This window comes from Xyrauchen texanus, chromosome 27, assembly GCF_025860055.1.
Source record: "Xyrauchen texanus isolate HMW12.3.18 chromosome 27, RBS_HiC_50CHRs, whole genome shotgun sequence".
Taxonomy (NCBI): Eukaryota; Metazoa; Chordata; class Actinopteri; order Cypriniformes; family Catostomidae; genus Xyrauchen; species Xyrauchen texanus.
The window spans coordinates 32,672,716-32,696,004 of record NC_068302.1 but is presented as its reverse complement, the minus strand read 5'-3'; the positions used below and the strand labels follow the sequence as shown (position 1 = coordinate 32,696,004).

Here is a 23,289-nt window from a genome sequence, read left to right as displayed (position 1 = left end):
ATTTCAGTTAACAAAATAATTGTGTTTAGTTTTTGTTAGCAATAAAAAAAAACAATTTAAACTGCTCTGACCATTAAAAAAGAGGGGAAAAATTATTTTTATCATACAATTCTAGTTTAGGAGGCATGATTCTCTCCCATAAAGTGTATACTGATGCTGATACTGAGTGGAGTTCATTTATTTTGACCTTAGAAATCTTAGTTTCTTACCAAACTCTCTTTCAGCTAGTGACATGACTATTGGGAAGATCTATGCAGCCATGATGATCATGGACTACTACAAGCAGAACAAAGCAAAGAAGCTCCGCCAGCAGCTTGAGGAACAGGTAAGTGGTAGTTGACATAAAATACTTTTGGTAAGTTGACATGTCCTGTGGTGTAACGTGCTACATAAATACTTCATTAAAAGCTACCGTAAGCAGCATTTTGCTACTTGTTTCAAAAATATTATGCATGCAGTTTTATGACCTCAATATAAATGAGAGATTATTTTGAATTTTATATCCGTTAAAAATGCATTTGTCACACCGCAGCACAACTAGTGCTAGATAAAAAATATTTAAAAAAAATGTAAAGAGTCACCAATTACAGCATCTGACATAAATATTTTCCTTACACATTCAAGGAAATTTTCAACTAAAATCTTGATGTTGATTTAAAACAGATTGGCATCTAATTGTTTGTAATATTGTTAAATTTACTGAAGTATAATATAATTCCTGATGGTGAAAATGTGTGCTGTTTTGGGGTGTACTGGTAACTGTGTCCTCAGCTCTGAGATTGCTCTGACACAGTATTGTTGTCTTGCAGAAACATGCACCGATGTTCCAACGCATGGATGCATCCTCGCTGCCACAGGACATTCTCTGCAGTGCCAAGGCTCTGCCATTCCTGACACACAGTGCAGGATCTGCCCTGTAATTGTACATGTTGTGTGTGTGTGTGTGTGTGTGAGCGTGTATTTATCACTTTGTGGGGACCAAATGTCCCCATAAGGATAGTAAAACCCGGAATTTTTGACCTTGTGGGGACATTTTGTCGGTCCCCATGAGGAAAACAGCTTATAAATCATACTAAATTATGTTTTTTGAAAATGTAAAAACGCAGAAAGTTTTCTGTGAGGGTTAGGTTTAGGGGTAGGGTTAGGTTTAGGGGATAGAATATAAAGTTTGTACAGTATAAAAACCATTATGTCTATGGAAAGTCCCCATAAAACATGGAAACACAACATGTGTGTGTGTGTGTGTGTGTGTGTGTGTGTGTTTAAGTTGGCCCTGTATCTGTTTTAATTTTTATGTCCCCATTTTATCTTTCAATTTTCATGTAGATGATCTCATTTGACAAGTTTCTGTTTTGTATTCACAGCACCAGAGGTGGGTTTGTGGCACTGAGTCCCATCTCTCCCCAAGATCTTTACATGCAGCATATGACCCAAGACACCATGGAAGAGAAGGAGGAATACCAACACCAGTATCACCTCCAAAGCATCGTAGGATTAAATACATTTAAAATATACAAACTATTATATTTCACATGAGATATATTGGCATGTGTCATGCATATACTGTATGCTTATCTATTTTTTAATTTTTTTATTTTATAGTTTTTTACCTACAGTAGCTGTAGAAAGTACTTGGGCATTTTTAAAGACTTAAGTATAACATTTATTTCAATAGATAACAATATTACACAAAGTGGTATCTGCAAACAAATGCAGATGCTAGAGGTTTTCTTAGAATTAACTAACGTTTGAAACTGTCCAAAAATATATTTTTGTGAAATATTTAGCTTAACGTGATCTTGTGCTATCTAGGGCTGAAATTATTAGACGACGTTATCGACAGCATCAACAATAAAAAATGTATTACATTTAACATAACATGAGATCACATTAAACTCTAACGACATGCGAGAGCAGTACTGCAGTTCGCGCCTGATTGAGGAGAGGAAGAATTACACAGCTCACCGTCCAGATGCACTCTAAACTTTCCAAACAGCTTCAGGTGATGTAGATCGCAAAGAACGCACATGCTTAATGCAGCTAGATTATAACGTGATGGCTTGCGACATATCGAATCATAATATGGCAATATGCAGCTTTATTAATAAGAGAGAATTTTGTTTTGTTATTTGTGAGATAAATATGGATTGAAGTGAACAGAAAGGTGAGAGATTCTTCGTCCCATTATATATTTTTTTGTATTTGTTTTTGTTTTGGCTTGTTTTCCAATATAAATATCTAAATCTACTTTAAAACAATGTACATTTTATTTAGCAGCTAGACTGCAGACATTTTTTTTTTTTATCTGAGAATGTTAAATATAATATTAAAAATACAAATATTTAAAATATCTAAAAATCATTGAAATAAAGATGCATTCACATGAGAAGCAGCATTTAAGATATTTAGACTTACTTTTAGAGAATAGATCTTGAATATTGCAGAAGTATAACCAAGTGAAAAAAATGCACTTATATAGAAAATACACTTATACTTAAGATAAGATTTAAAGCAAGTCTAAATATCTTATATGTTGCTTCTCAATTTAAAAGGATTTTTAGACCATTTTAAATTGAAAACAAGACAAAAACACTTCATAACAATAGGATTTTTTGCAGTGAATTTATTTACTGAATTAAACTTAATAAAAAGTATTTTTTCCCCCTTCAATTCAGTGAATGTCATTTAGAGGTATTTTTAAAAGATACATTTTCTTTCCTCTTTATTGTTAGTAATCACATTTAATACAACCTGAATAAGCAGTTTAGAGCTAATGATTAATCGTTGCAATAATTGCAGAATAGTCGAATAATCATTCTAATAATCGTTAGATTAATCGATTATCAATATAATTGTTAGTTGCAGCCCTAGTGTAATCTTTTCTTTCTTGGTTTGACTTTGCAAAAACATTCATACATTGTAAAGTGTGGCTTAAGTGTCCAAATATTCTGTGGGGCCAGTGTACGCTGCACTTAGTGTTTGTTTTTCTTCCATAAGGACTGAATTTCTCTCCCTCCTCCCCAATTTTTCTCTCTCTAACTGCATAGGTGCCAGAACACAAAGAATTTAGCAGTGTGCTGTGCAACACTCGCATGCAGGCCGATCCTCTGCAGGTACCAGGAAGAGGCATCTCTATCCGAGCCTCTTCCATGCCTCGGCTGGCAGTAGAGACACAGGTACTGCTGTCTGTGTTAGCTTAGCCTTGTGATAGCTAGCTGCTGTTTCTGAATCTGCCTTATTGATGAGGGTGTGATTATAGTTATTTAGCATCAGTGTTGTCACTGGTGCAAAAGAGGGAAAGGGAGAGATGATTGAATGGGACTGTAAGGGCTAACCCCGCTGAAAACCCCCCCAGCTAAAACCAACTTTTAAGGCTAGTTTATCATAAACTGGTCCAAACTGGATTATGTGTTTGACCTGCCAGTGATGACCACTTTGGTAAAGCTGGTGGGTGGATCCATGATCTTACCATCTACCAGCAAAATAAAAAACAAAAACAGATTGACCAAATAAAATGTGTCTTATTGTGAGAAATCAAATTTTCCTTAATCTTTGGAGATAAAAGAGCTTGATGTACTTTAGAAACATACTGTAACTTTTAGAACTAAAAACTTCCTCCCTGGTGAAAATGTGCATTTATTGAAACCAATCTGACTCATTCTTGTTTTTTGCAGCTTACTAAAAAATAACATTAACTTAACTAACATTATAAGTGGGCCTCGTGTGGTAAAAATAAATAAAATCATGTATAATATGACCACTTTTAGCTGGTATGACCTGTATTTTCCAGCAGAGATGAGAAGTTGTACCTGCCTCAATTTAAAAGCTCTTGTTTTTCAAGATCTCTTTTAATTTTGTATTCTTTTTATGTCACTGTGTATGTTTTCAGAGACAGATAGGGTGCAAATCCAACAAGCGTAACATGTTTACTTTTTGTGTCTGTTTTTGTGTCTGTTTGTTGATGCACGTGTGCTCTTGGGGTTTGTTTGCATGTTCTGTTTGTTCTCTGTTGCATTTGTGTTTGCATGTGTACAGCAGGTGTCTTTAGAGAACAAACTGATGAAGCGCTCATTCTCCACAATTGGTGATCAGTGTGTTAATGGTAACTGGCAGGATGAGTTCTCTCTGGAGAGGGTGAGCCCCGACCGACTGGAGAGACCAAGGCAAAGAAGCTTCAGAGGTCAGTTTGCAGCATTCATTCCAAACATTCAGTTACTATTAACACTGGCTAAGTTGTCATTCATATTCTCTGTAATGGTGAAGATACTGTGCCGACCTGTGGTTAAGGTAATTATTACCATGAGTCCACTAGATACACGGTGTTATCTAAGATTATAAGGCGAGGTACAGATCCAGTGGACAGGAGACACAGATCAGGGTCTCTCTCCCTCTCTCTCTCTCTCACACATACAGTATATATGCTGATATATATATATATATATATATATATATGTATGTACAGTGGGTGTGGCATCAGGCCTCAGAGAGGCATTTATTAAATAATAATAAACATAAAATATTCAAAATTGTGAAACTAATGTGTCCATGGGGAATTGTGTTTAAAATAAAGGGGTTTCTGGCATCATCGCAGTAAAAGGGGGCATTTTGTTGGATGGGAGTGTCCGTAGAATGATCCAGGACATGGGCGGTGTCCGACGGCCACATGTGCTCCCCTCCTTTTGGGACACTGCAGCTTGTCATTTGGGTGAAAATGACGAGAGGGAGGGGTGGGTTGTTCTGCCACAATAAATACATACTGTAGAGTGCATCTGATATATCTACAAATGTCTTGTCTCTGTTTGCACATGTGTGTCTAAACATGTGTTTACCATATGTTTTTTACTTGCAGCTATTAGATCAAGCCTGCGGGAGCCAGTGGACAATGAGAGGGGACGATCTAAAGAGCGAAGACACCTGCTGTCTCCAGACATGTCTCGCTGTAACTCGGAGGAAAGGAGCCATTCACAGGAGAGATGTCGTTCTCGATCGCCCAGTGATGGCAGAAAGCACACGACACTGAGACAGGTTAGGACACACAAACAGGTGAGAACACACATACACACACATGTACACACCCTCTGTGATACTAGTCAGACCTGGTAGAATATTTATTTTCAAGCATCACTATTATTTACTATTGCTTAAAGTAATGGTTTGGGATTTTAACAAAGCCACATCACAATAAATGAAACCAAACCTATGTTTCTAGAGACATCATTTTAATGTAAGTTTTTTTTTACTTGACACTACACCTGAAAACACATTGATAATGTTTAAGATGCTGAAAAAATATTGAGACGTGTCACAATGGTAAAATGCGTCCATCTAGCATATGTATACATTGGAAAAACAAATAAAAAAAGGTGCAGATGGACAAAAATATGTTCAGTCTGAACCTACATAGACTTCCATTGAATGAGGGGCCAGAGCATATCCAATTTTGGGGGTGATGTCTTTTTACTTGGGCCTGTAAACAACAACCTAACAATCACCCAGAACACCCTAGAAACCATATGCAGTATCACTGCCTTGGCATCTTTTTGGCAAGTTTTCAATGGCCAAGCACTACTCACATTTTTCAAATGTCTAGTTTTCACCACTCTTCCTCTGTGGATTTAATATTCTGATTCTGCATTTATCCATCCCCTCAATCTCTTAATCACATCTTTGCTCTGTTTTTCTCTCTCTATTTGCCCACAATCCTTAAATCAATCTCTTCCTGTCACAATAGGGAAATAATTCAGGCAGCCCTGGCCCCTCCAACTCTGATTCAGGCACTCCTCGAGGGCGCCGTCAGCTCCCACAAACGCCCTCACGCCCTCGACCCCACATATCGTACTCTCCTTTAGTGTGCCGTGCAAATCCAGCATCGGGGGAGGGCCGTGCACGTGTTCCAACCACAGAGGAGAGAGAGGAGCATACTGAAACACGGCCAGAAACAGCCATTGCTCACTCCACCCCACACCACTACATCTCTGAGCCATACCTGTTACTGCAGGAAGGCGTTAACACCTCAAAATCCAGTGAAATAAAGGAGACTCTTACTTTTGAGGCTGCAATGGCAACCAGCCTGGGCCACTCCAACACGATCAGCTCTGCCCCTCAACTACGTCACACTTGGCAGGTGCCAAACGGACATTTACGTAAACGACTAGCACAAGCAACAGCAGGAATGTCAAGCTGCGACCTTCTAAGTGACACTGATGAAGATGACCATTGTTAAGGGTATCGGAATCTAAGACTGAAAGATTCCATGAAATAGTACGAGCCAATGCAGTGGCATTCTGGATTAATGACTGTGAACGTGAGATTTGTGCCTCTATCTATCTAAATTTGCCTGTTTGTGTGTGTTTTTTTTTTTTTTTGTGCCTGTGATTGTGGAGTCTGAGCAGAGATGTAGAAGTATTTCTGAAGAACAGAGAAAGATCTGACTTTGCCAAACATGCTGAAATGAACACCAGTCAAAGCTGGCATGAGCACGTTGAGGTTGAAGATCAGGTATGTGCCCTTACATTTTCTTTGGATCCACCCTACAGATAAGAAGACAAGCTAATACAGATGAATCCAAAGCAGATAGCAAGCTCATCAGCAGCAACTGTGTCATTCCCCAACACACTCAGGTTTCCAAACCTGCCTCAAGATATTGAGAAATTCTGTATACTGCAGATAAGCGTGTACAAACCGAGTGTTTACATAGTTATTTCCCTCTGTGCTGATAAGGTAGCGTAAATACAGCAGCATACGCTCAGATCTGTGTGTGTGGATACAACCTCTATGGCAGGCAGATGTTTTGATTTTCAGAGGCTGATGAGAAGATTCATAAAGGGAGGGCTGGGAAGCTCTTTGGCATCCTAATCATTCTGTGACCGGTTTTGATGGTTCTTTCACATTTAGGAGGTGTAGACACTCACACACACACACACACACATACATATACTCCAATATACACTCTCAGAATGCAAGTAGGATATTACAGTCTGTCATTGACGAGAGGTAAATACCCCTTTAACTATATATCTTAATAATGACTGAAATTCCGTTCAGTTAACAGGGACTTGAAGGGAAATACGGCCTAATGAATTGTTTATTCTGAATAGTGCATGAAGTTTAACGCAAATGGAACCAGGTGATGTCCTGGCCTTTAACAATAGAGTCTATATGGAGGACTCGTGTACCATATGTAAACATCTCAAATCCAGTATATGAAGTCTCCAAGCCATGTTTATGTGTAAATAAGTTCAGTTGTCTTAAAAATGTTATCTTTTGTGAAATGATGACTAATCCCTGTCATTTTGCCTTGTAATGGAAACTATTTAAAAAATGGATATGTTTCACATACTTCATGTTGTTTGATTAGACCAGCTCATTCTTATCCAGCAGATATTTTCTTGGCTCACAGAAAATCTAAAGCACTCGGGAATATTTCTTCTCTCTATTAGTGAATCTCAAAAAGTCTGTCATAAACATTTCTGGGCTAAATCAAGAGAAAAGTAAGAAAATATATTTTGCATAAAGTAAATTGGGCCTAAAAAAAATGGGCTTCTTTATGCAAAATATTATTTCTTATTTCTTTCTTAGTGAAATATGACCCGAACATGTTTTTGTGAGTTTCACAACTGTAGCTCCATTACTAGAATGGGAAAGCAATTACAATTCAAGTTTTGTTGTTTCATTTGTAATGTTTACTGTGAATATCCATTCATAATGTAGTTTGGCTTAGAAACTGAACAAGGCCCTTAAGACAAATATTTTCTGACAGTTACGCACATTTTACCACCCAGTTTTCATTACCATAATGTGAAAAAAGATGGTCATCGTGATATTCTCATTACTGCAATATATATATATATATATATTTGGGGTTATATGAGATTTCCTGAAAATCACCTGGTTTTCTATGAATGCATTTGCAGAAATTCAAAATGTACATTTAGCCTGAATGTGGATGATCTGGTTTTTAAAGGTAGCTGTGGGAAACTGGCATAATTTTATGCATAATATTAGTCTATAGAGTATTATAATGGAAGTATGGATTGTGGTTCATATAAATGCCAATTTTATTGCTCATCTCAAGACCATCCTTCTCTCTGGATTTCCCACAAAAAAAAAAAAAAGAAAACAACATTGATTTTTGATTAAAACACATTTGAAGTCTTACTCTTTGGTTAGATTTTGTATATCCAACATCTTAAAAAATTATTTTAAGATTAGATACCCCCTCTAGAAAATGTCTGTATCATGTATTGTGTTGTAATTTGTTTTCTTGACATGTTCCTGAATGTGAATAGAGAGTATTTGGTACTTGTTTTTGATGACCTGCTGGGGGTCGTTGCTTTGTGAATTATATGAAATAAAAAAGATTCCCATTGCACCCAAATCTTGTGGTTCATGTTCAACATGCTTCGTCTGATTGAAAAAAACTTTATACAATACATTAGATACTGTACATGTATGAAATGTTCAAACACAGAAAATACAAACAATTCAATAATGCCAAAAAATAATGCAAAACATACTGTTTTCTGTCAGCCCTTAAAACACTTTAAACACTTGTACATGCCTTCAAATATTCTCTCTCTATATATATATATAGTTATGTTGGCAGTATCACAGTTATTTATCATCTCAATTTCTGTATAGCACTTTAACAGTGTGTTGTTGGTGGTGATATACTGCTGTTGTCTATATTTGGCCTGTCCCACTTTCCTGGAAGCCTAACCATCTGTTTTCTATTAACTGTACAGTAAATGTCATGTTAGAAACATGTATCTATGTATATATATCATCTACTCACAGAGCACTTTATTAGGAACACTATGGTCCTAATAAAATGCCTGATATGGTCTTCTACTGTTGTAGCCTATCCGCCTCAATGTTTGACATGGTGTGCATTCTGAGATGCTATTCTTCTCACTTCAATTGTACAGAGTGGTTATCTGAGTTACCGTAGCCTTTCTGTCAGATCGCATCAGTCTGGCCATTCTCCATTGACCTCTCATATCAACACAGCATTTTCCATCTACAGAACTGCCGCTCACTGGATGTTTTTAGTTTTTGGCACCATTCTGAGTAAACTCTAGACTGTTCTGTGTGAAAATCCCAGGAGATCAGCAGTTACAGAAATACTCAAACCAGCCCGTCTGGCACCAACAATCATGCCATGGTCAGAATCACTGAGATCACATTTTTCCCCTTTATGATGATTGATGAGAACATTAACTGAAGCTACTGACCCGTATCTGTTTGATTTTATGCACTGCACTGCTGCCACATGATTGGCTGATTAGATAATCGCATGAATATGTAGGTGTACAGGTGTGTTTAATAAAGTGCTCAGTGAGTGTTTTTGTTTTGTTTGTATTTGCAATCTTTTCTTTTCTAGTATTTATTTATTTCCTTTCAGAAAAAAAGTCACTATTTAAGGTACAAGGCTGTAACTGGGGTGGGACACTTGTTTTGGGTCAATTAAAAATACAAATGTAATTAATACATTTTAACTAGAGGTACAAAAAAGGGTACCACCATAGTGATGGCTCTTTACTTTAAATGGTGCCTTTTTTTTCTGAGAGTGCATCAATTTAATATAGTCAGAATGTCTCATTCGTTTTTCGATTTTAGGATGTTTTCAAATGTTTAAGCTGTTTTGTTTTCCCCTTAAGTTATACTTAAACTGTTTCATTTTAAGGAAATGTCTGTAATCTATTAAGGCTTTTATGATATGGTGACTTGCCATAAATTTGCCTAAAATGTTCTCAATATAGTACTGTAACAATGTTAAAAATGGGAAAGCAATTTCTCAGATGCTATTGCTGATGACCTTTGATCTTGCAGGACAGGGTGACCTGTTGATTTTCTGTCTTGCATTGCCATTTTTTTCTGTTGATTGTCAGAAAATCTTGTTCCCTTTGCAGCTTATTCTGCCTGTGTGTGTGTGTGTGTGTGTGTGTGTGTGTGTGTGTGTGTGTGTGTGTGTGTGTGTGTGTGTGTGTGTGTGTGTGTGTGTGTGTGTGTGTGTGTGTGTGTGTGTGCAATTTATTTAGCCTGAACTGCTTAATAGACAGACTCGTTTCCAACTCTGTTTTGTAGATATTTTCAGCCTTACATGTGTCATCTATTTCCGGTTGGCTTTCATATATATAATGTTTCATTTAATGTTAGCACTCAAAATGTGTCGGACTATTTTGATTCTTGACTGAAGCCGACTGAAAGTTAATTGACACAGACCCAAAGGCAAAGCCTAAAGCCCAAGCTTACCATACACTATTCTTTTGATGCCCTTCAGGAAATGCTAATCCAGTTGTATTTAATTCGATTTTTCTTCTACTGCTGTTTCTCTGCCTACTGTGAGTTTTTTTACAACCCACTTAAAATCACATTTGCATTCTGGTGTTCATTAAAAGGGCATTTTCACCCGAAGCCTCCTCAGTGTGGAGTTAGATTGACATGACATTTGGAACAGCTATATTAACTGTAATGTGTAATGATATTAAGTGAAATGCAGGTCACTGTCTATACATACCCAGTTAATTTAACTGCACATCTTTAAATGCTGTATACTTGTTTATTTTGTTAATTGAAATATAATTGTTACATCCTTCACTCGATATACATTTTCCCCCAGTGCTCGAGGGTCTTAATATTACCATTGATTTCTATGAGACTTTAGAATAAATTTTTTATAAATTAATGTTATGACTTACTGTATGCATTACATTTTAATTAATCATATAGAATTAATTGATTAATTAATTAAAACAAATTTTTACATTTTATGTTTACATTATCTGTCTATTTCTACTTTTTTTATAGTATAGAAATAGTTAATTTCTGTTTCTAAGAAACGCAACATAAGTTTATGTCCATGCAAAACACACTAGTACTTTGATCCTAAGGTGGGAAAATCTTTTTTTAAACTTCTGCAGTAACCTTTCAATTGAAAGGATAAAACATTTCTAAAATATTTTTTTTATTTTTATAATTTTTTTTATTTTAAGAAAACAAAAATCCTGAGTATAACCCACAGATTCCCAATTTAGCCTCTTAAGGACACAACCTGACACTGGTTAGAGCTGTTAGTGTCGCTCTAATTTATAACTGTACACTATAACTGTAGAAACAGCTTTCTGATGGATGGAGGCCTAATGCCCAGCAGGGGCCCTGCAGCCATGCCTCACCCTCTTTACTGTAAGTTAGACATTCCTCTGAACACCTTGTCACATTCCACACTGGGGTCATAGTGTGAATATAACATATAAACACACACACACACTCTTATATCCTGAGGAAAAAGGAATATGGAGATGATGAAAGAGGATTCCATGCTGTGCTTGGTGTGAATATGAATCATCAAACCAAATTTGGTTCACACACACTGTTAAAAATCCAATTTCAATGTTGTCAGATAAACTCTGTTTTAAAATTTAACTGAACTATCTAATGTAGAAAAAGTTGATATTATTTAAAACAATCAATAAAGTCAACTTGCATGCTAATCAGAGCAACTTAAAGGGTAACTAAACCCTAAACCAACTTTTTTTAGTTAATGATCTGTAAGCATGGGGCTTTATTAGTACTGGTCATTGATTCAAGTAATTTTTTTGACATTTGTGTATAAAGTGTTTTAATTCTACAATATATGGTGTAAAAACGTCTGAGTGCTGCCCTCTTCAGGTTGAACGGTGGCTACTGCAGTTGAATTTTCCTATTGGCTGTTGCGGTACTTCTTGACGTAAGCGGTGACAGCTGACGTAAGCAGGTTCCAGCTCACCACGCCAGATTCATGTACATGTCGTCTTGCGACCGTGTGAGGAATAATAATAACATAGAGTCTGACAGCAGATGTCAATTAATCCGTCACTACGAGTCTCAGGTGCCCCCTCAGCCCCGCACTCGGTTCGTTCCCTCTATCCCCGCCGGGGTCTGCCCACTTTTCCAGCATTTTCAAATATTTCTAGTGGGTGGAGTCAGACTCTGAGCAGGTGTTTAGTTACCCTTTAAAATTGTAAACAGTGAGCAAGTCAACATCAGGGTGATTAGTGTTCGCTTTGATTAAGTTTCTTCAATTATTAAGTTGACTTCTAAATGTTTAAGTAATTGCTACCAGTGCTGGGTAGTAACTGATTACATGTAATCTGTATTATGTAATCAGATTCCAAAATTCAAGTACTTGTAATTGGATTAAACAACATTTTGAAACAGTCATAATCAGACTACAGACTTTTTATTGATTACATTATTACATATTATCATGGTAACAGCAGTAAATTGTTAATAATTTATTAATCATTTTCATATTAATATCATCATAATCTTACCCTGAAGCGCAACAGTCTTACAGATGAACATTTTGAGCATGTGCTCCTTTTATGTTATCAATGTTTTCCATGCTTATTCATTGAACCATAAACAATTAATGAACATGCACCTGTGGAACAGCTTACAGATGGTAGGCAATTAATGTCACAGTTATAAAAACTTAGGACACTAAAGAGACCTCTCTACGGACTCTGAAAAACACCAAAAGAAAGATACCCAGAGTCCCTGCTCATCAACGTGAACGTTCCTTAGGCATGCTGCATGGAGGCATGAGGACTGCAGATGTGGCCAGGGCAATAAATTGCAATGTTCGTACTGTGAGATGCCTAAGACAGCACTACAGGAAGATAGGAAGCACAGCTGATTATCCTCGCAGTGGCAGACCACATGTAACAACACCTGCACAGGATCGGTACATCCGAATATCACACCTGCGGGACAGGTACAAGATGGTAACAACAACTGCCCAAGTTACACCAGGAACGCATCTCTCCATCAGTGCTCAAACTGTCCACAATAGGCTGAGAGAGGCTGGACAGGTCCAAGGCAGGTCCTTACCAGACATCACCGGAAACAACGTCACATATAGGCACAAACCCACCTTCACTGGACCAGACAGAACTGGCAAATGTGCTCTTCACTAAAGAGCTGCAGTTTTGTCTCACCAGGGGTGATGGTTGGAATTGTGTTTGTCGTCGAAGGAATGAGAGTTACACCGAGGCCTGTACTCTGGAGTGGGATCGATTTGAAGGTGGGGGGTCCATCATGGTCTGGGGCGATGTGTCACAGCATCATCGGACTGAGCATGTTGTCATTGCAGACAATCTCAATGCTGTGCGTTACATGGAAGACATCCTCCTCCCTCATGTGGTACCCTTGCTGCAGGCACATCCTGACATGACCCTCCAGCATGACAATACCACCAGCCATACTGCTTGTTAACTTTCCCTCAAGCCAAATATCCAATTCCTGCAAGACAGGAATGTCGGTGTTGTACCAAGGCCAGCAAAGAGCCCGGATCTCATCAACAATTTTGCCACGCTCCAAATGACTGAGATATAAAAAAAATTACCCATTCTGAGGATTGATGTGAACATTAACTGAAGCTCCTTACCCGTATCTGAATGATTTTAGGCACTGCACTGCTGCCACACGATTGGCTGATTAGATAATCGCATGGATGATTGTTGGTGCCAGACGGGCTGGTTTGAGTATTTCTGTAACTGCAGATCTCCTGGGATTTTCAGTCTCTAGAATTTACTCAGAATTGTGCCAAAAACAAAAAACATCCAGTGAGTGGCAGTTCTGTGGATGGAAATGCCTTGTTGATGAAAGAGGTCAACAGAGAATGGCCAGACTGGTTCGAACTGACAAAGTCTACGGTAACTCAGATAACCGCTCTGTGGTGAGAAGTATTGCGGTTTGGCTCTTGTTTAGCAGCACAAGTGGGACCTACACAATATTAGGCAGGTGGTTTTAAAATCGTGGCTGATCGGTGTAAGGTGAAACAACTATTTGGTGTCTTAGTGGGGCTGACACATGATCATATGTAGAAATGTGGATCTGCTTAATAACATATCAAAAATATTGAAATGATGATCAGTTGTACTTAAAAATGCAAGTTTATTGAACTTAGATCTACTTGTAAAAAAATGTAATATATTTGAGTTTACTGAACTTTGTATTGTATTGAGTTAATTTGCCTAAAATTGAGTAGCTGGTTGCTTTACTTTTTTAAGTTTTAATCAAATTTGTATTTTGGTCAGTGCTGAGCTCAGGATTTAGATCTACAGAACTGGATAATAAGCCAGATTATTGTGATTCACTTGTTCATATGCACATTATGCCCTAATAATGGCTCTAATGCTCATCAATGTGAATTCAGTTTTATTTTTTTGAGAGCAATAGTTCTCAACTGGTTACTAAACCTTAAACATCGACTGGTGACCCAACACAGTACCAGAATTGTTTATCGTTCACAATTAAACAAACATGTCCTCTGAATTAAACATGAATTTATTTAGTTTTTCAATTGTTTCATGGTCTCATCAGTATGTAAGTAATAAGTAATTAAATAATGAATCAATAATTCAACATTTAAAAGTTGCTTATAAAAGACTATCTTAACTGTGGACATTTATAAGATTGGTGGCATTGTATTATTTACTTTCATTTAGCAATATTTTTCTATAATGTCCGTGACCATTTTAGAACAGACTCATGATCCAGTTTTGGGTCGCGACCCACCAGTTTAGAATCACTGCTTTAAAGTTGTTTGCCTTTGCATGTAAAAGTGTTTTTTGTTTTTTCATGCTACAAATGACAAAAACAAGTCAGGAATTGCAGTCCATAATTTTTTTATTTTTTTTATTTTTTGCAGATTACATTGAGTACTCAAATATTAATAACATATTTTATTAATCAAATGTTAATAATCTTTCATCTCTGTCCCACTCTTTGAACCTCCATTAATCTTAGGTCATGTGGGAGGTGTCTAAGAATAAACCAAATGCCCCCTCTAATCCAGGGTCACAGAAAGTGTCTCTTGCAAGCCTTTTTCACTTTTTTGTGATGCACGCAAGACTCCTTTGCAATACAAAACATTGGATATTTGGCTTAAGGGAAAGTTAACAGGTGTCGGGAATATGAGGCTTGTGTGCTGGCTTGCTGTGATTCTCTTGTCACTGTGGTGGGATCTACACTTGTGCAAAGCTGTGCAATGGAGAGTGTGTCCATGGCACAGCCCACCTCTGGCCACTCTCCAGGTACAGTTCTGTTATATTGCCATCCAGGGGTCTAAAACTGACCATACAGTTCCTCATTCTGAAGTGCTTAAGACTCAATGAAACATGCTGGACTCTGATACTCTACTTAAACTTCTCTGCTGTGTAGTAAGTGTCTTTCTTATCCTCATATACAACAAATGCTTGAAACCAAATTTATATTTGTATGTATTTATTTGTAAGCATTTATTTTTTTTATCCGAACCAAAAGTGTGTATTCGAGCAATTAATTGTAACACTCTTTGTGTTTCTTGGGAATTAAACCCATGACATTGTAGTTGCTAGCACCATGCTCTACTCTACAGTAACAAAATCTACATTTATTTTACATCTATGCATTTAGCAGATGCTTTTTGTCCAAAGCATTTGATCTTATAATAATTCATTAAAGGTACATATTTGACCAGTTTAGGTGTTCCGTTAATCAAACCCAATATCTTTGATGTTGTTAGGATCATACTTTACCAGTTGAGCTACCAGAATGTGAACATGTAGTAGAACACTTACACTCAAAAACAATATTTTAACCTATTTTAAGATTAACTTATTTAAATTCCATCAAATTGAATTTGTAATGTTTAAATAAATTAATAAAACATTATTTTGTTTTATTGAAGATTACTAAATTCACTTTGAAACTGGAATGCATATATCTTAAAACAAACTCATAGGAAATCATATGAAATAGCCAACTCATAAAATATGTAAGAATTTTCATGAGACTGGGTTGATTCAGTCCGTGAGTGAACTGTCCATAAGATTTAGACTAAATTGCGAACTGATTCAGATTCGATTTGATTCATTGTCAAGAACTGAGTAAATCTGGCATTGCTGGTTCTGATTCTCAACTGCGGACCGAAAATACGGGACACACGACATGACTGCTCAAATATTGTTGCTGAAAGTGTTTCTCAGGTCGGTACCCAGCAAACACAAAATGTGCCCCTAACGTTAGCATTTGGTTCCCATTTGGTAAATGTTTTTGGGAACCAGCTCCTAATGTTCTAGAAAAGTTCTCTTCAGGTTCTATTGTTTTGTAACTATAAACTAACATTCTAATAAAATTGTAAAGATTTTGTTTGATAACCTAATAAGAACCTACACAGAACGTTCTCTAATGGTTATTTTTAGGTTATATTTTATAACTATAAACTATCCTTCCCAGAACATTGCAGAGAGGTTTTTTGTGTGACAACCTAATAAGAACCCCAGAAAGTTATCTAAAGGTTATTTTTAGGTTTTATTTTTATAAACATAAACTAACTTTCGCAGAACGTTGCACAGAGGTTTTTTGTGACCTATACATAATGTTCTCTAATTGCTCATTTTAGGTTTTATTTTTATGACCATAAACTAAACTTTAATGTTTGTGCATCTTATTTGAAGACTTCTTTCATAAATAACTTCCATTATATAAGTTTGCTCAACAAATGTAAATGTAAATGTATATAAGTTTGACTTATATTTGACGTAATGTATTGTATGATACAAGTTATGTTATGGCTGTTTATAAGAAGATATTGCTTTCGTTACTTAAAGCAGGCAAAGGCCACTTATAATATGATCATGGCATAAAGTCTTTTGAATGTTTACACTATGCTTCACTTATCCAATTAACTTTATAGGCTTGTCGCTTGTGTTATAATGCATTATACTCTAAAGTATACTCTATGAATAAGGGAAGTCTTATAATGTTTTATCATTTTTTTTACCTTATAATATATTATAAGGTGTATTATGAGACATTATGAATGCAGTAAAATGCATTATAAATATGGGCTTCATAGAGAGTGTTCCCAGAGTTATTACTGAGAATACAGTGAACAAGTTGTCGCTTTTCGTGAGACCATAGATGGCTGCACTGTGTAACTGTTGCCCCTGACAACCACTGTTGGCATAATCACAGTTCAAGTTCAATGTCGGCAAGAGCGTTAGCACCAAACAGCTAGTTTTTTTGCAATGCAAACCAGCTGGCACCGTTGTAGCCTCAACAACAACACAGGCTCTATTAAATGAAAGTGAAGTTCAGAGCGCTGTGGAGCCTAAGTTTGAAAAGTAAACACAGGCTATTTCACATTCATTGGCTAAGGTTTACATTTAGCTCAACAAGCACATGATAAAAATGATTGGGATTATTGTGGCTGCTTTACCAGAAATTATGAAGCAGTGATGTTTTTCCATGCTGCGTGTATAACTTGAGCCTTCATCTATTTAAATGCTCCCCTTTTGGACTTCAGAACCAGTAGGCTACTAGCTTATCCAATCAATAAACTAGGGAATTTTCCCACATTGAATCACCATTGATTTATTGTGTTGACATGTAATCACAACTAATTTCATGGTTTCAACCATGTAATGACATTCATTTAATAACTCAAACAGCCGATCAGTAAAAGTGTAAAGTATATGTCACAAATAGATCATGTATTTATAGCTCACAAATTTAAGGAGGCAGGGAACAACAATACAATATTATGACATAAGGGCTTTCATAACAAGGTCATGAGACATTGTCATGGCAACTGTGGAAAAGTCTCACACACAGTGTACCTTTGCTAATAAATCAATGAATGCTCAAAGGCAAATAATAATTTATTTATTTTTATTTCAGAATCTTCAGACTACTGTATGCTTTTGCCATATTATCGTGTTAATAGGCCTTATTCATGAAACATGAGCACTGTGTATAAATCGTTAGGGAAATGATTCCAACATAAATTGTTTCAATTCAATGGGACAATTTACGTGAGAATGAATTTTTACACAAATTTTTTCTGTTCATGTTTCATGAATGTGGCCTAATGTGTTTTCACTTATGGGACTTAAAGGTGCACTCAGTAACTTTTGTCTTTGTGTCATCTTAGACACCTAGTGGCTCAGATGCAGCAACATTTATAATCAATAGTTTTCAGTTTCAGATGCCATATAAATTAATTATTCACAGTCAGCCATGATTCATTTAATCAATGAGTGAAAGTGTCCAATATCAGGACGGTTACTGACATTCAGAGCCATATAAAGAGAGAGTTGCGACAACGGAAGTTTTAAATGCTTGATCGTCACGTGATTCACGTAGACTTCAGATAGTTCCAGGAAGTTCTTTGGCGGGCATTTCAAACTGTTATAGTAGAGTGACAGAACTGCGATTTCTGGTAATTAGTAGTCAATAAATGCATTTATTTTATATATTTATGTAACACACCGACATATGTATGTAGCATGAGTATGTTGTTACAGCGATGTTGTTTTTAAAGATCAAATCAGCTAATATTTGAGGATTAGTGTTCGCTTACCATTATTTGCCTCAACTTATTTCAGGCTAGGGTTTCTGTTGCCTTTTTATGTTACCTCATGTTCATTGTTTTCACTAATCTCATGGTAACTAATGTCATATTTATGACTTTTCAGATAGTACAGAGACAGGCTGGTGACAGGTGATTTCCAGCTCGCACCGCACAATGGGTCAATGAACTATTAACTATTAGCAGCAGTTACATAAATGTAAAATTTAGTGAAATGAAGCTTATTGTTTACAATTCTATATATAGTAATATCATTATTTATGTATTATAAATATTATATATCTAATGTATAATTCTTACAATACTTATTCATATACACAATATATTCAGCTTTAAAACAACTTAAGCATACTCGTATATAAACTGCCGTTCAAAAGTAATGAGGCTGAAAATTCAGCTTGGCATCACAGGAGTACATTACATTTTAAAATACATTAAAATAGAAAACAGTTATTTTAAATTGTAATAATACATTACGATATTACTTTTTTTTTTTAAACGATGGATGAAACTGAATCGAGAACAGATTTTACAATTAATAGGGTGTTCGTTACTAACTTTATCCAGCTCCAATCCTTGCCTAATCTGTTAGTTATCCGATAACATCCCTTATCTCCTAATTTAATGAGTAATAATCAACTATAAGGTTTTAATTTACAAGTTATTTTTATTTTGTACTGATAATATACAGAATAAGATAATATTATTCTTTAAACGTCTCACCTTTTAAAAGTGCATCGCAAACGGTTTGTTCTGCTGCATCTCTACGGCGCGGCATGTGTTTGCTGCTACTTCCGGGAACTATTGAGAGGCTCCACGAGCCGCCATTGCTGTAAAAAAAACGTTCCACTGGAGTCAATGGCGTTGTCGCAACTCTCTCTCTATATGGCTCTGCTGACATTAAGTGAGTAGTATTCGGCTGGTGATGTTATTATAACATGGCAGCCCCATGTGCGGATCCTCTCCATGTAGAGTAAAACAGCTTTTATAAGGTTACTGATATGACTGGAATCTTCATTTTAATGTGAGCGGTCATTATTTCCTACATACAGTATTTTGCAAATTTACAATTCATGTCTTTAGGAGTTAAACTTTTTAATGAGTAAAAAATGACTGAGTGCACCTTTAAAAATCTCAAGTGTAATTAATGTTGTTTTTAGATGAACTTTAGCAATGTTTATTGGTCTGTTGCAAAACGTACCAAATTTTCTCATGACCTATTGAACCCATTATAACACCCTCATTTAATTTCTTTTGTAAAGATCTTAAAATATTTTATGACTCATTGAAGTCAATCACTAGAAATAAGAAGTGCATAAAAACATCTCATATTTTGAAAAAAATTGTCTGTAGAATTTAATGTTTTACTCTGTATAATGTAAGATCTGTTTTATGTTTCCCCCAATATATGTTTGTCCTATGTTTGATGTTAAATGTCATTGTAAGCTTTTATGAAAGTTGAATAAAAAAATAAAATAAAATAAAAACCTATTGAACCCATGACCTTGGCATTGCAAGTACCCTGCTCTACCAGTTAAGCAGTTAGCAGGCAGTGATTTTCATTGTGAAGTTAATGTCTGGGTAATCTATTTTTTAACGAGTTGTCTTGTAATAAGCACAGTTCCATCTCCATTTGCACTCTCTATTTATAGTCAAGCGTAGCCACTAATGTACAGTTATTTTTGTATCCAGTAGTCGCCATTTATTTGGATTTATAGGCAGTCACAGTCAGTTGTAAATGTCAAGGGGTTTGTATTGCTGTAGTTATTGGAGTTGCTTTCAGTGTTTGTAGGTTTTATTATATATACGTCTCATCAGACATGTTTTGTATATATCTTTGGAACTTGTCATTTTTCCCAAGTGGGTGTGTAAATTTGTTTTCAGAAACTCACTCGATATTTACTTTCCTGTTGCTAGTACCTATTGATGCCACAGGGTTGATACATGCCTATGGGTAGCCACAGTACCTGGTGGTGAATTCTCAATCTTACTAGCAACCTACCCTTTTTAATTTCAAATATGTATGAATTATCAGAGACATCTTACAGGTCACCTGCCACCGTGGCTGCATGGCAAATAAGCAAAATAATTTGTCGTAGCACATAAGTTCCCTGCATATTGCTAGTGGCGGGTGTTTGTTACAAACCCTAGTAACATCCTGTTAAGATGTGTACTGTGTGCTAAATACATCTTTGATGCAGGATTCTGAGGCATTTGATCGTCTGATATCTTTCTGGATCTCTTAACATGTTCAATTCTTGTAACACTTAACAATAAGTGTGTATTTGTTACACGTTAATGGCATTAGTTAACATGAACAAACAATGAACATTAGGTCTACTTTTATAGAATTTACTAATCTTGGTTAATGTTAATTTCAACATATATTAATGCATTCTTAAAATAAAAATATATATGTTTAAAGTAATATTAACAGAGATTATTAAATGCTGTAAAACAATATTGTTCATGTTAGATTATGATACCTAATACTCTACTTTTTCTAATGTTAACAATAGAACCTTACTGTAAAGTGTTATTGTAATTCTTCTGTTTGTTATCTTTTCCGTCACCACTCAAAAGTCATTATCTGGGGGTGTGGGTAGCTCTGCGATTAAAGGCGCTGACTACCTCCCCTGGAGTCACGAGTTTGAATCCAGAGCATGCTGAGTGACTCCAGCCAGGACTCCTAAGCAACTAAATTGTCGCGGTTGCTAGGGAGGGTAGAGTCACATGGGGTAACCTCATTGTGGTCACTATAATGTGGTTCTCGCTATTGTTGGGGCACGTGGTGAGTTGTGCATGGATGCTGCGGAGAATAACATGAAGCCTCCACACGCACTATGTCTCAACGGTAATGCGCTCGACAAGCCACGTGATAAGATGTGCGGATTGGCGGTCTCAGATGCAGAGGCAACTGAGATTCGTTCTCCGCCACCAGGATTGAGGCGATTGGGAATTGGGCATTCCAAATTGGGGAGAAAATATATATATACAAGTTATTATCTGTAGACTGGACATTGTTGTTTACCTTAACAGGGTATCATGCAGCAAATGACTTTGGGTGACCCAACAGTTGCTGGTTGCAAGAGTCAGAAACACAAATCTCATTGTGTCCAAGAGTCAACAAAACAGGTAAATAAGATTTACAGTATCTAATTTAGTCTCTCCAAATCACGAGAAGCAAAACTGTTAGGCTCTATATGTTTGACTGGCCTGTAGGTTACGTATTTCCCTGTTATAAAGATGTAAGGGCAATGAACCAGTCCACATCAGTGTGCTAACTTTATGAGCGGATAAAAGACTCAATTTACTTAGGACACAAAAGTGTGACTAAAGAGGCACAACCACTCTTTGTTTGTGTCTGATCGCTGCTGTCTGGAATTCTCTAGAGATTTGCTTTTTAAATCAAGCTAGACATAACAGGTGATTTCAGGATTTGTACACAATCTGCTGTGGGGTCCAAAAGTCTGAAATTGTACTGAAAATGCTATTTTCTAATGTACTTGTTTTTAATTACTATTATTATTTTATTTTTAATTATATTATTAGCATAAAAATAGGAAGAAATAGTAATTTTATTATTAATAACAAATTTATAATAAAAAACGCATCCAGCATGATTTGAGAATGACCCAAAGAGCATCTTGCGTGCTTCAATGGAAGCAAATAAATCTGAACACCTTTTCTAAGGAATTAAGATGGTCAATGTCACCAATATACTTACATTTGATCAGTGACCTAAAAAAGGTGTAAAATCCTAAATAGTTCTTCCTCCTTTTACATTCTAACTTTTATTTGTTTAAAAATGTTCAGAATCCTAAAGCTTTTAATTTATTTCCTGTTTCATATAAGAAAACCTTACATTTTCAATGTATTCTCAGACCTTTGGACCGCACTGTATATTGTGAAACATAAACAATAGTTGTTATAACACATCATATTTTTCTTTCAAATCTTTTCCCAAGGAAGAACAAGTGGGAATGCCAGCAAATGTTCCCCTTTCCGACTTCACCTCTATTGCCATGGTGGAAATGGAGGAGAGCAATAAAAAAGTGGATACTGACACAACGGGGAACAATGATGAATGCCTGCACATGATGTCATTTCCTTTGTCACCTGTTGATTTAAGCAAGCAAAGGACATTTTCAGAAACAGACACACAGTCACAGAGGGACCTCACAGGAATAGGGATGTCATCAGACCCTGATCAGCCAAAACAACAGATTTTACCTGAAAAAGACAGAACTCTAGCAGGTGGGAAGTGTCTTGCTGATGCCACATGTGAAACAACATCTGATTGGACAGATGCCTCAGGTATTACCCCAGACAAGTCAGATGAAGGTAGGATTACAAAGAAAGAGATAATTTCTTCTTCCCTCAAAGCCCAGCCCACCAAAACAACTCAATCATTTGTTTTTCCAGAAACCACAGGCATACTTGATCCAGAACATAAAACTGAACCTGTTATGAGTGTTAGAAGTATTGACTCTGAAGCTTCTTTCAAAATGAGCACTAAGTTCAAGTCAGAGACCAAAGAGGTCAAAGGTCTAACTATGGAGAAACCCATGCCGACACCACAACAATCTGTCTCAACTTTAAAGAACAGCTCTGAGTTTAAGGTTTCAATGACATCAGAGCAAGGGGAAGTATCAGACATAGATGTCCATTCAACTGATATTTTAGATGCAACTAATGGTGTTTTACAAAAACAGTCTGTTAAAGATTCAATCACAATACCAGAAGTTGCACCTCAGAACCTGACCACCGTAACCATGGAAACCGGCACTGGCAGCACCTCAGATGATAAGGAAAAGTCACAGGAGAAGAATGCAGAAATTAGAGTGACTCGTCGACCCACAAAACCAAGGAAAACCAGTTAAAATTTC

The 23,289-nt window shown here is 36.4% G+C and overlaps 2 protein-coding genes across 2 annotated transcripts in view; both read left to right on the top strand.

Moving 5' to 3' along the window:
- The window catches only part of LOC127621128 (voltage-dependent R-type calcium channel subunit alpha-1E-like), a 158,024-nt gene extending 149,665 nt beyond the window's left edge, over positions 1-8,359 (top strand). Inside the window, exons 42-48 of the mRNA XM_052094594.1 lie at positions 225-325; positions 810-916; positions 1,365-1,488; positions 3,048-3,176; positions 4,039-4,180; positions 4,850-5,025; positions 5,732-8,359. Of these exons, the coding sequence (XP_051950554.1) occupies positions 225-325; positions 810-916; positions 1,365-1,488; positions 3,048-3,176; positions 4,039-4,180; positions 4,850-5,025; positions 5,732-6,223 (1,271 nt within the window). The 3' untranslated portion in view covers positions 6,224-8,359. The remainder of the gene's footprint in view (positions 1-224; positions 326-809; positions 917-1,364; positions 1,489-3,047; positions 3,177-4,038; positions 4,181-4,849; positions 5,026-5,731) is intronic.
- A 6,804-nt stretch (positions 8,360-15,163) lies between these two features.
- Positions 15,164-23,283, top strand: LOC127620689 (uncharacterized). Its single transcript, XM_052093882.1, has 3 exons — positions 15,164-15,206; positions 21,440-21,535; positions 22,369-23,283. Exons 1-3 carry the CDS (start codon positions 15,165-15,167, stop codon positions 23,281-23,283), a joined length of 1,053 nt encoding a protein of 350 aa, XP_051949842.1. The 5' UTR covers position 15,164.
- The last annotated feature ends 6 nt before the right edge of the window (positions 23,284-23,289 follow it).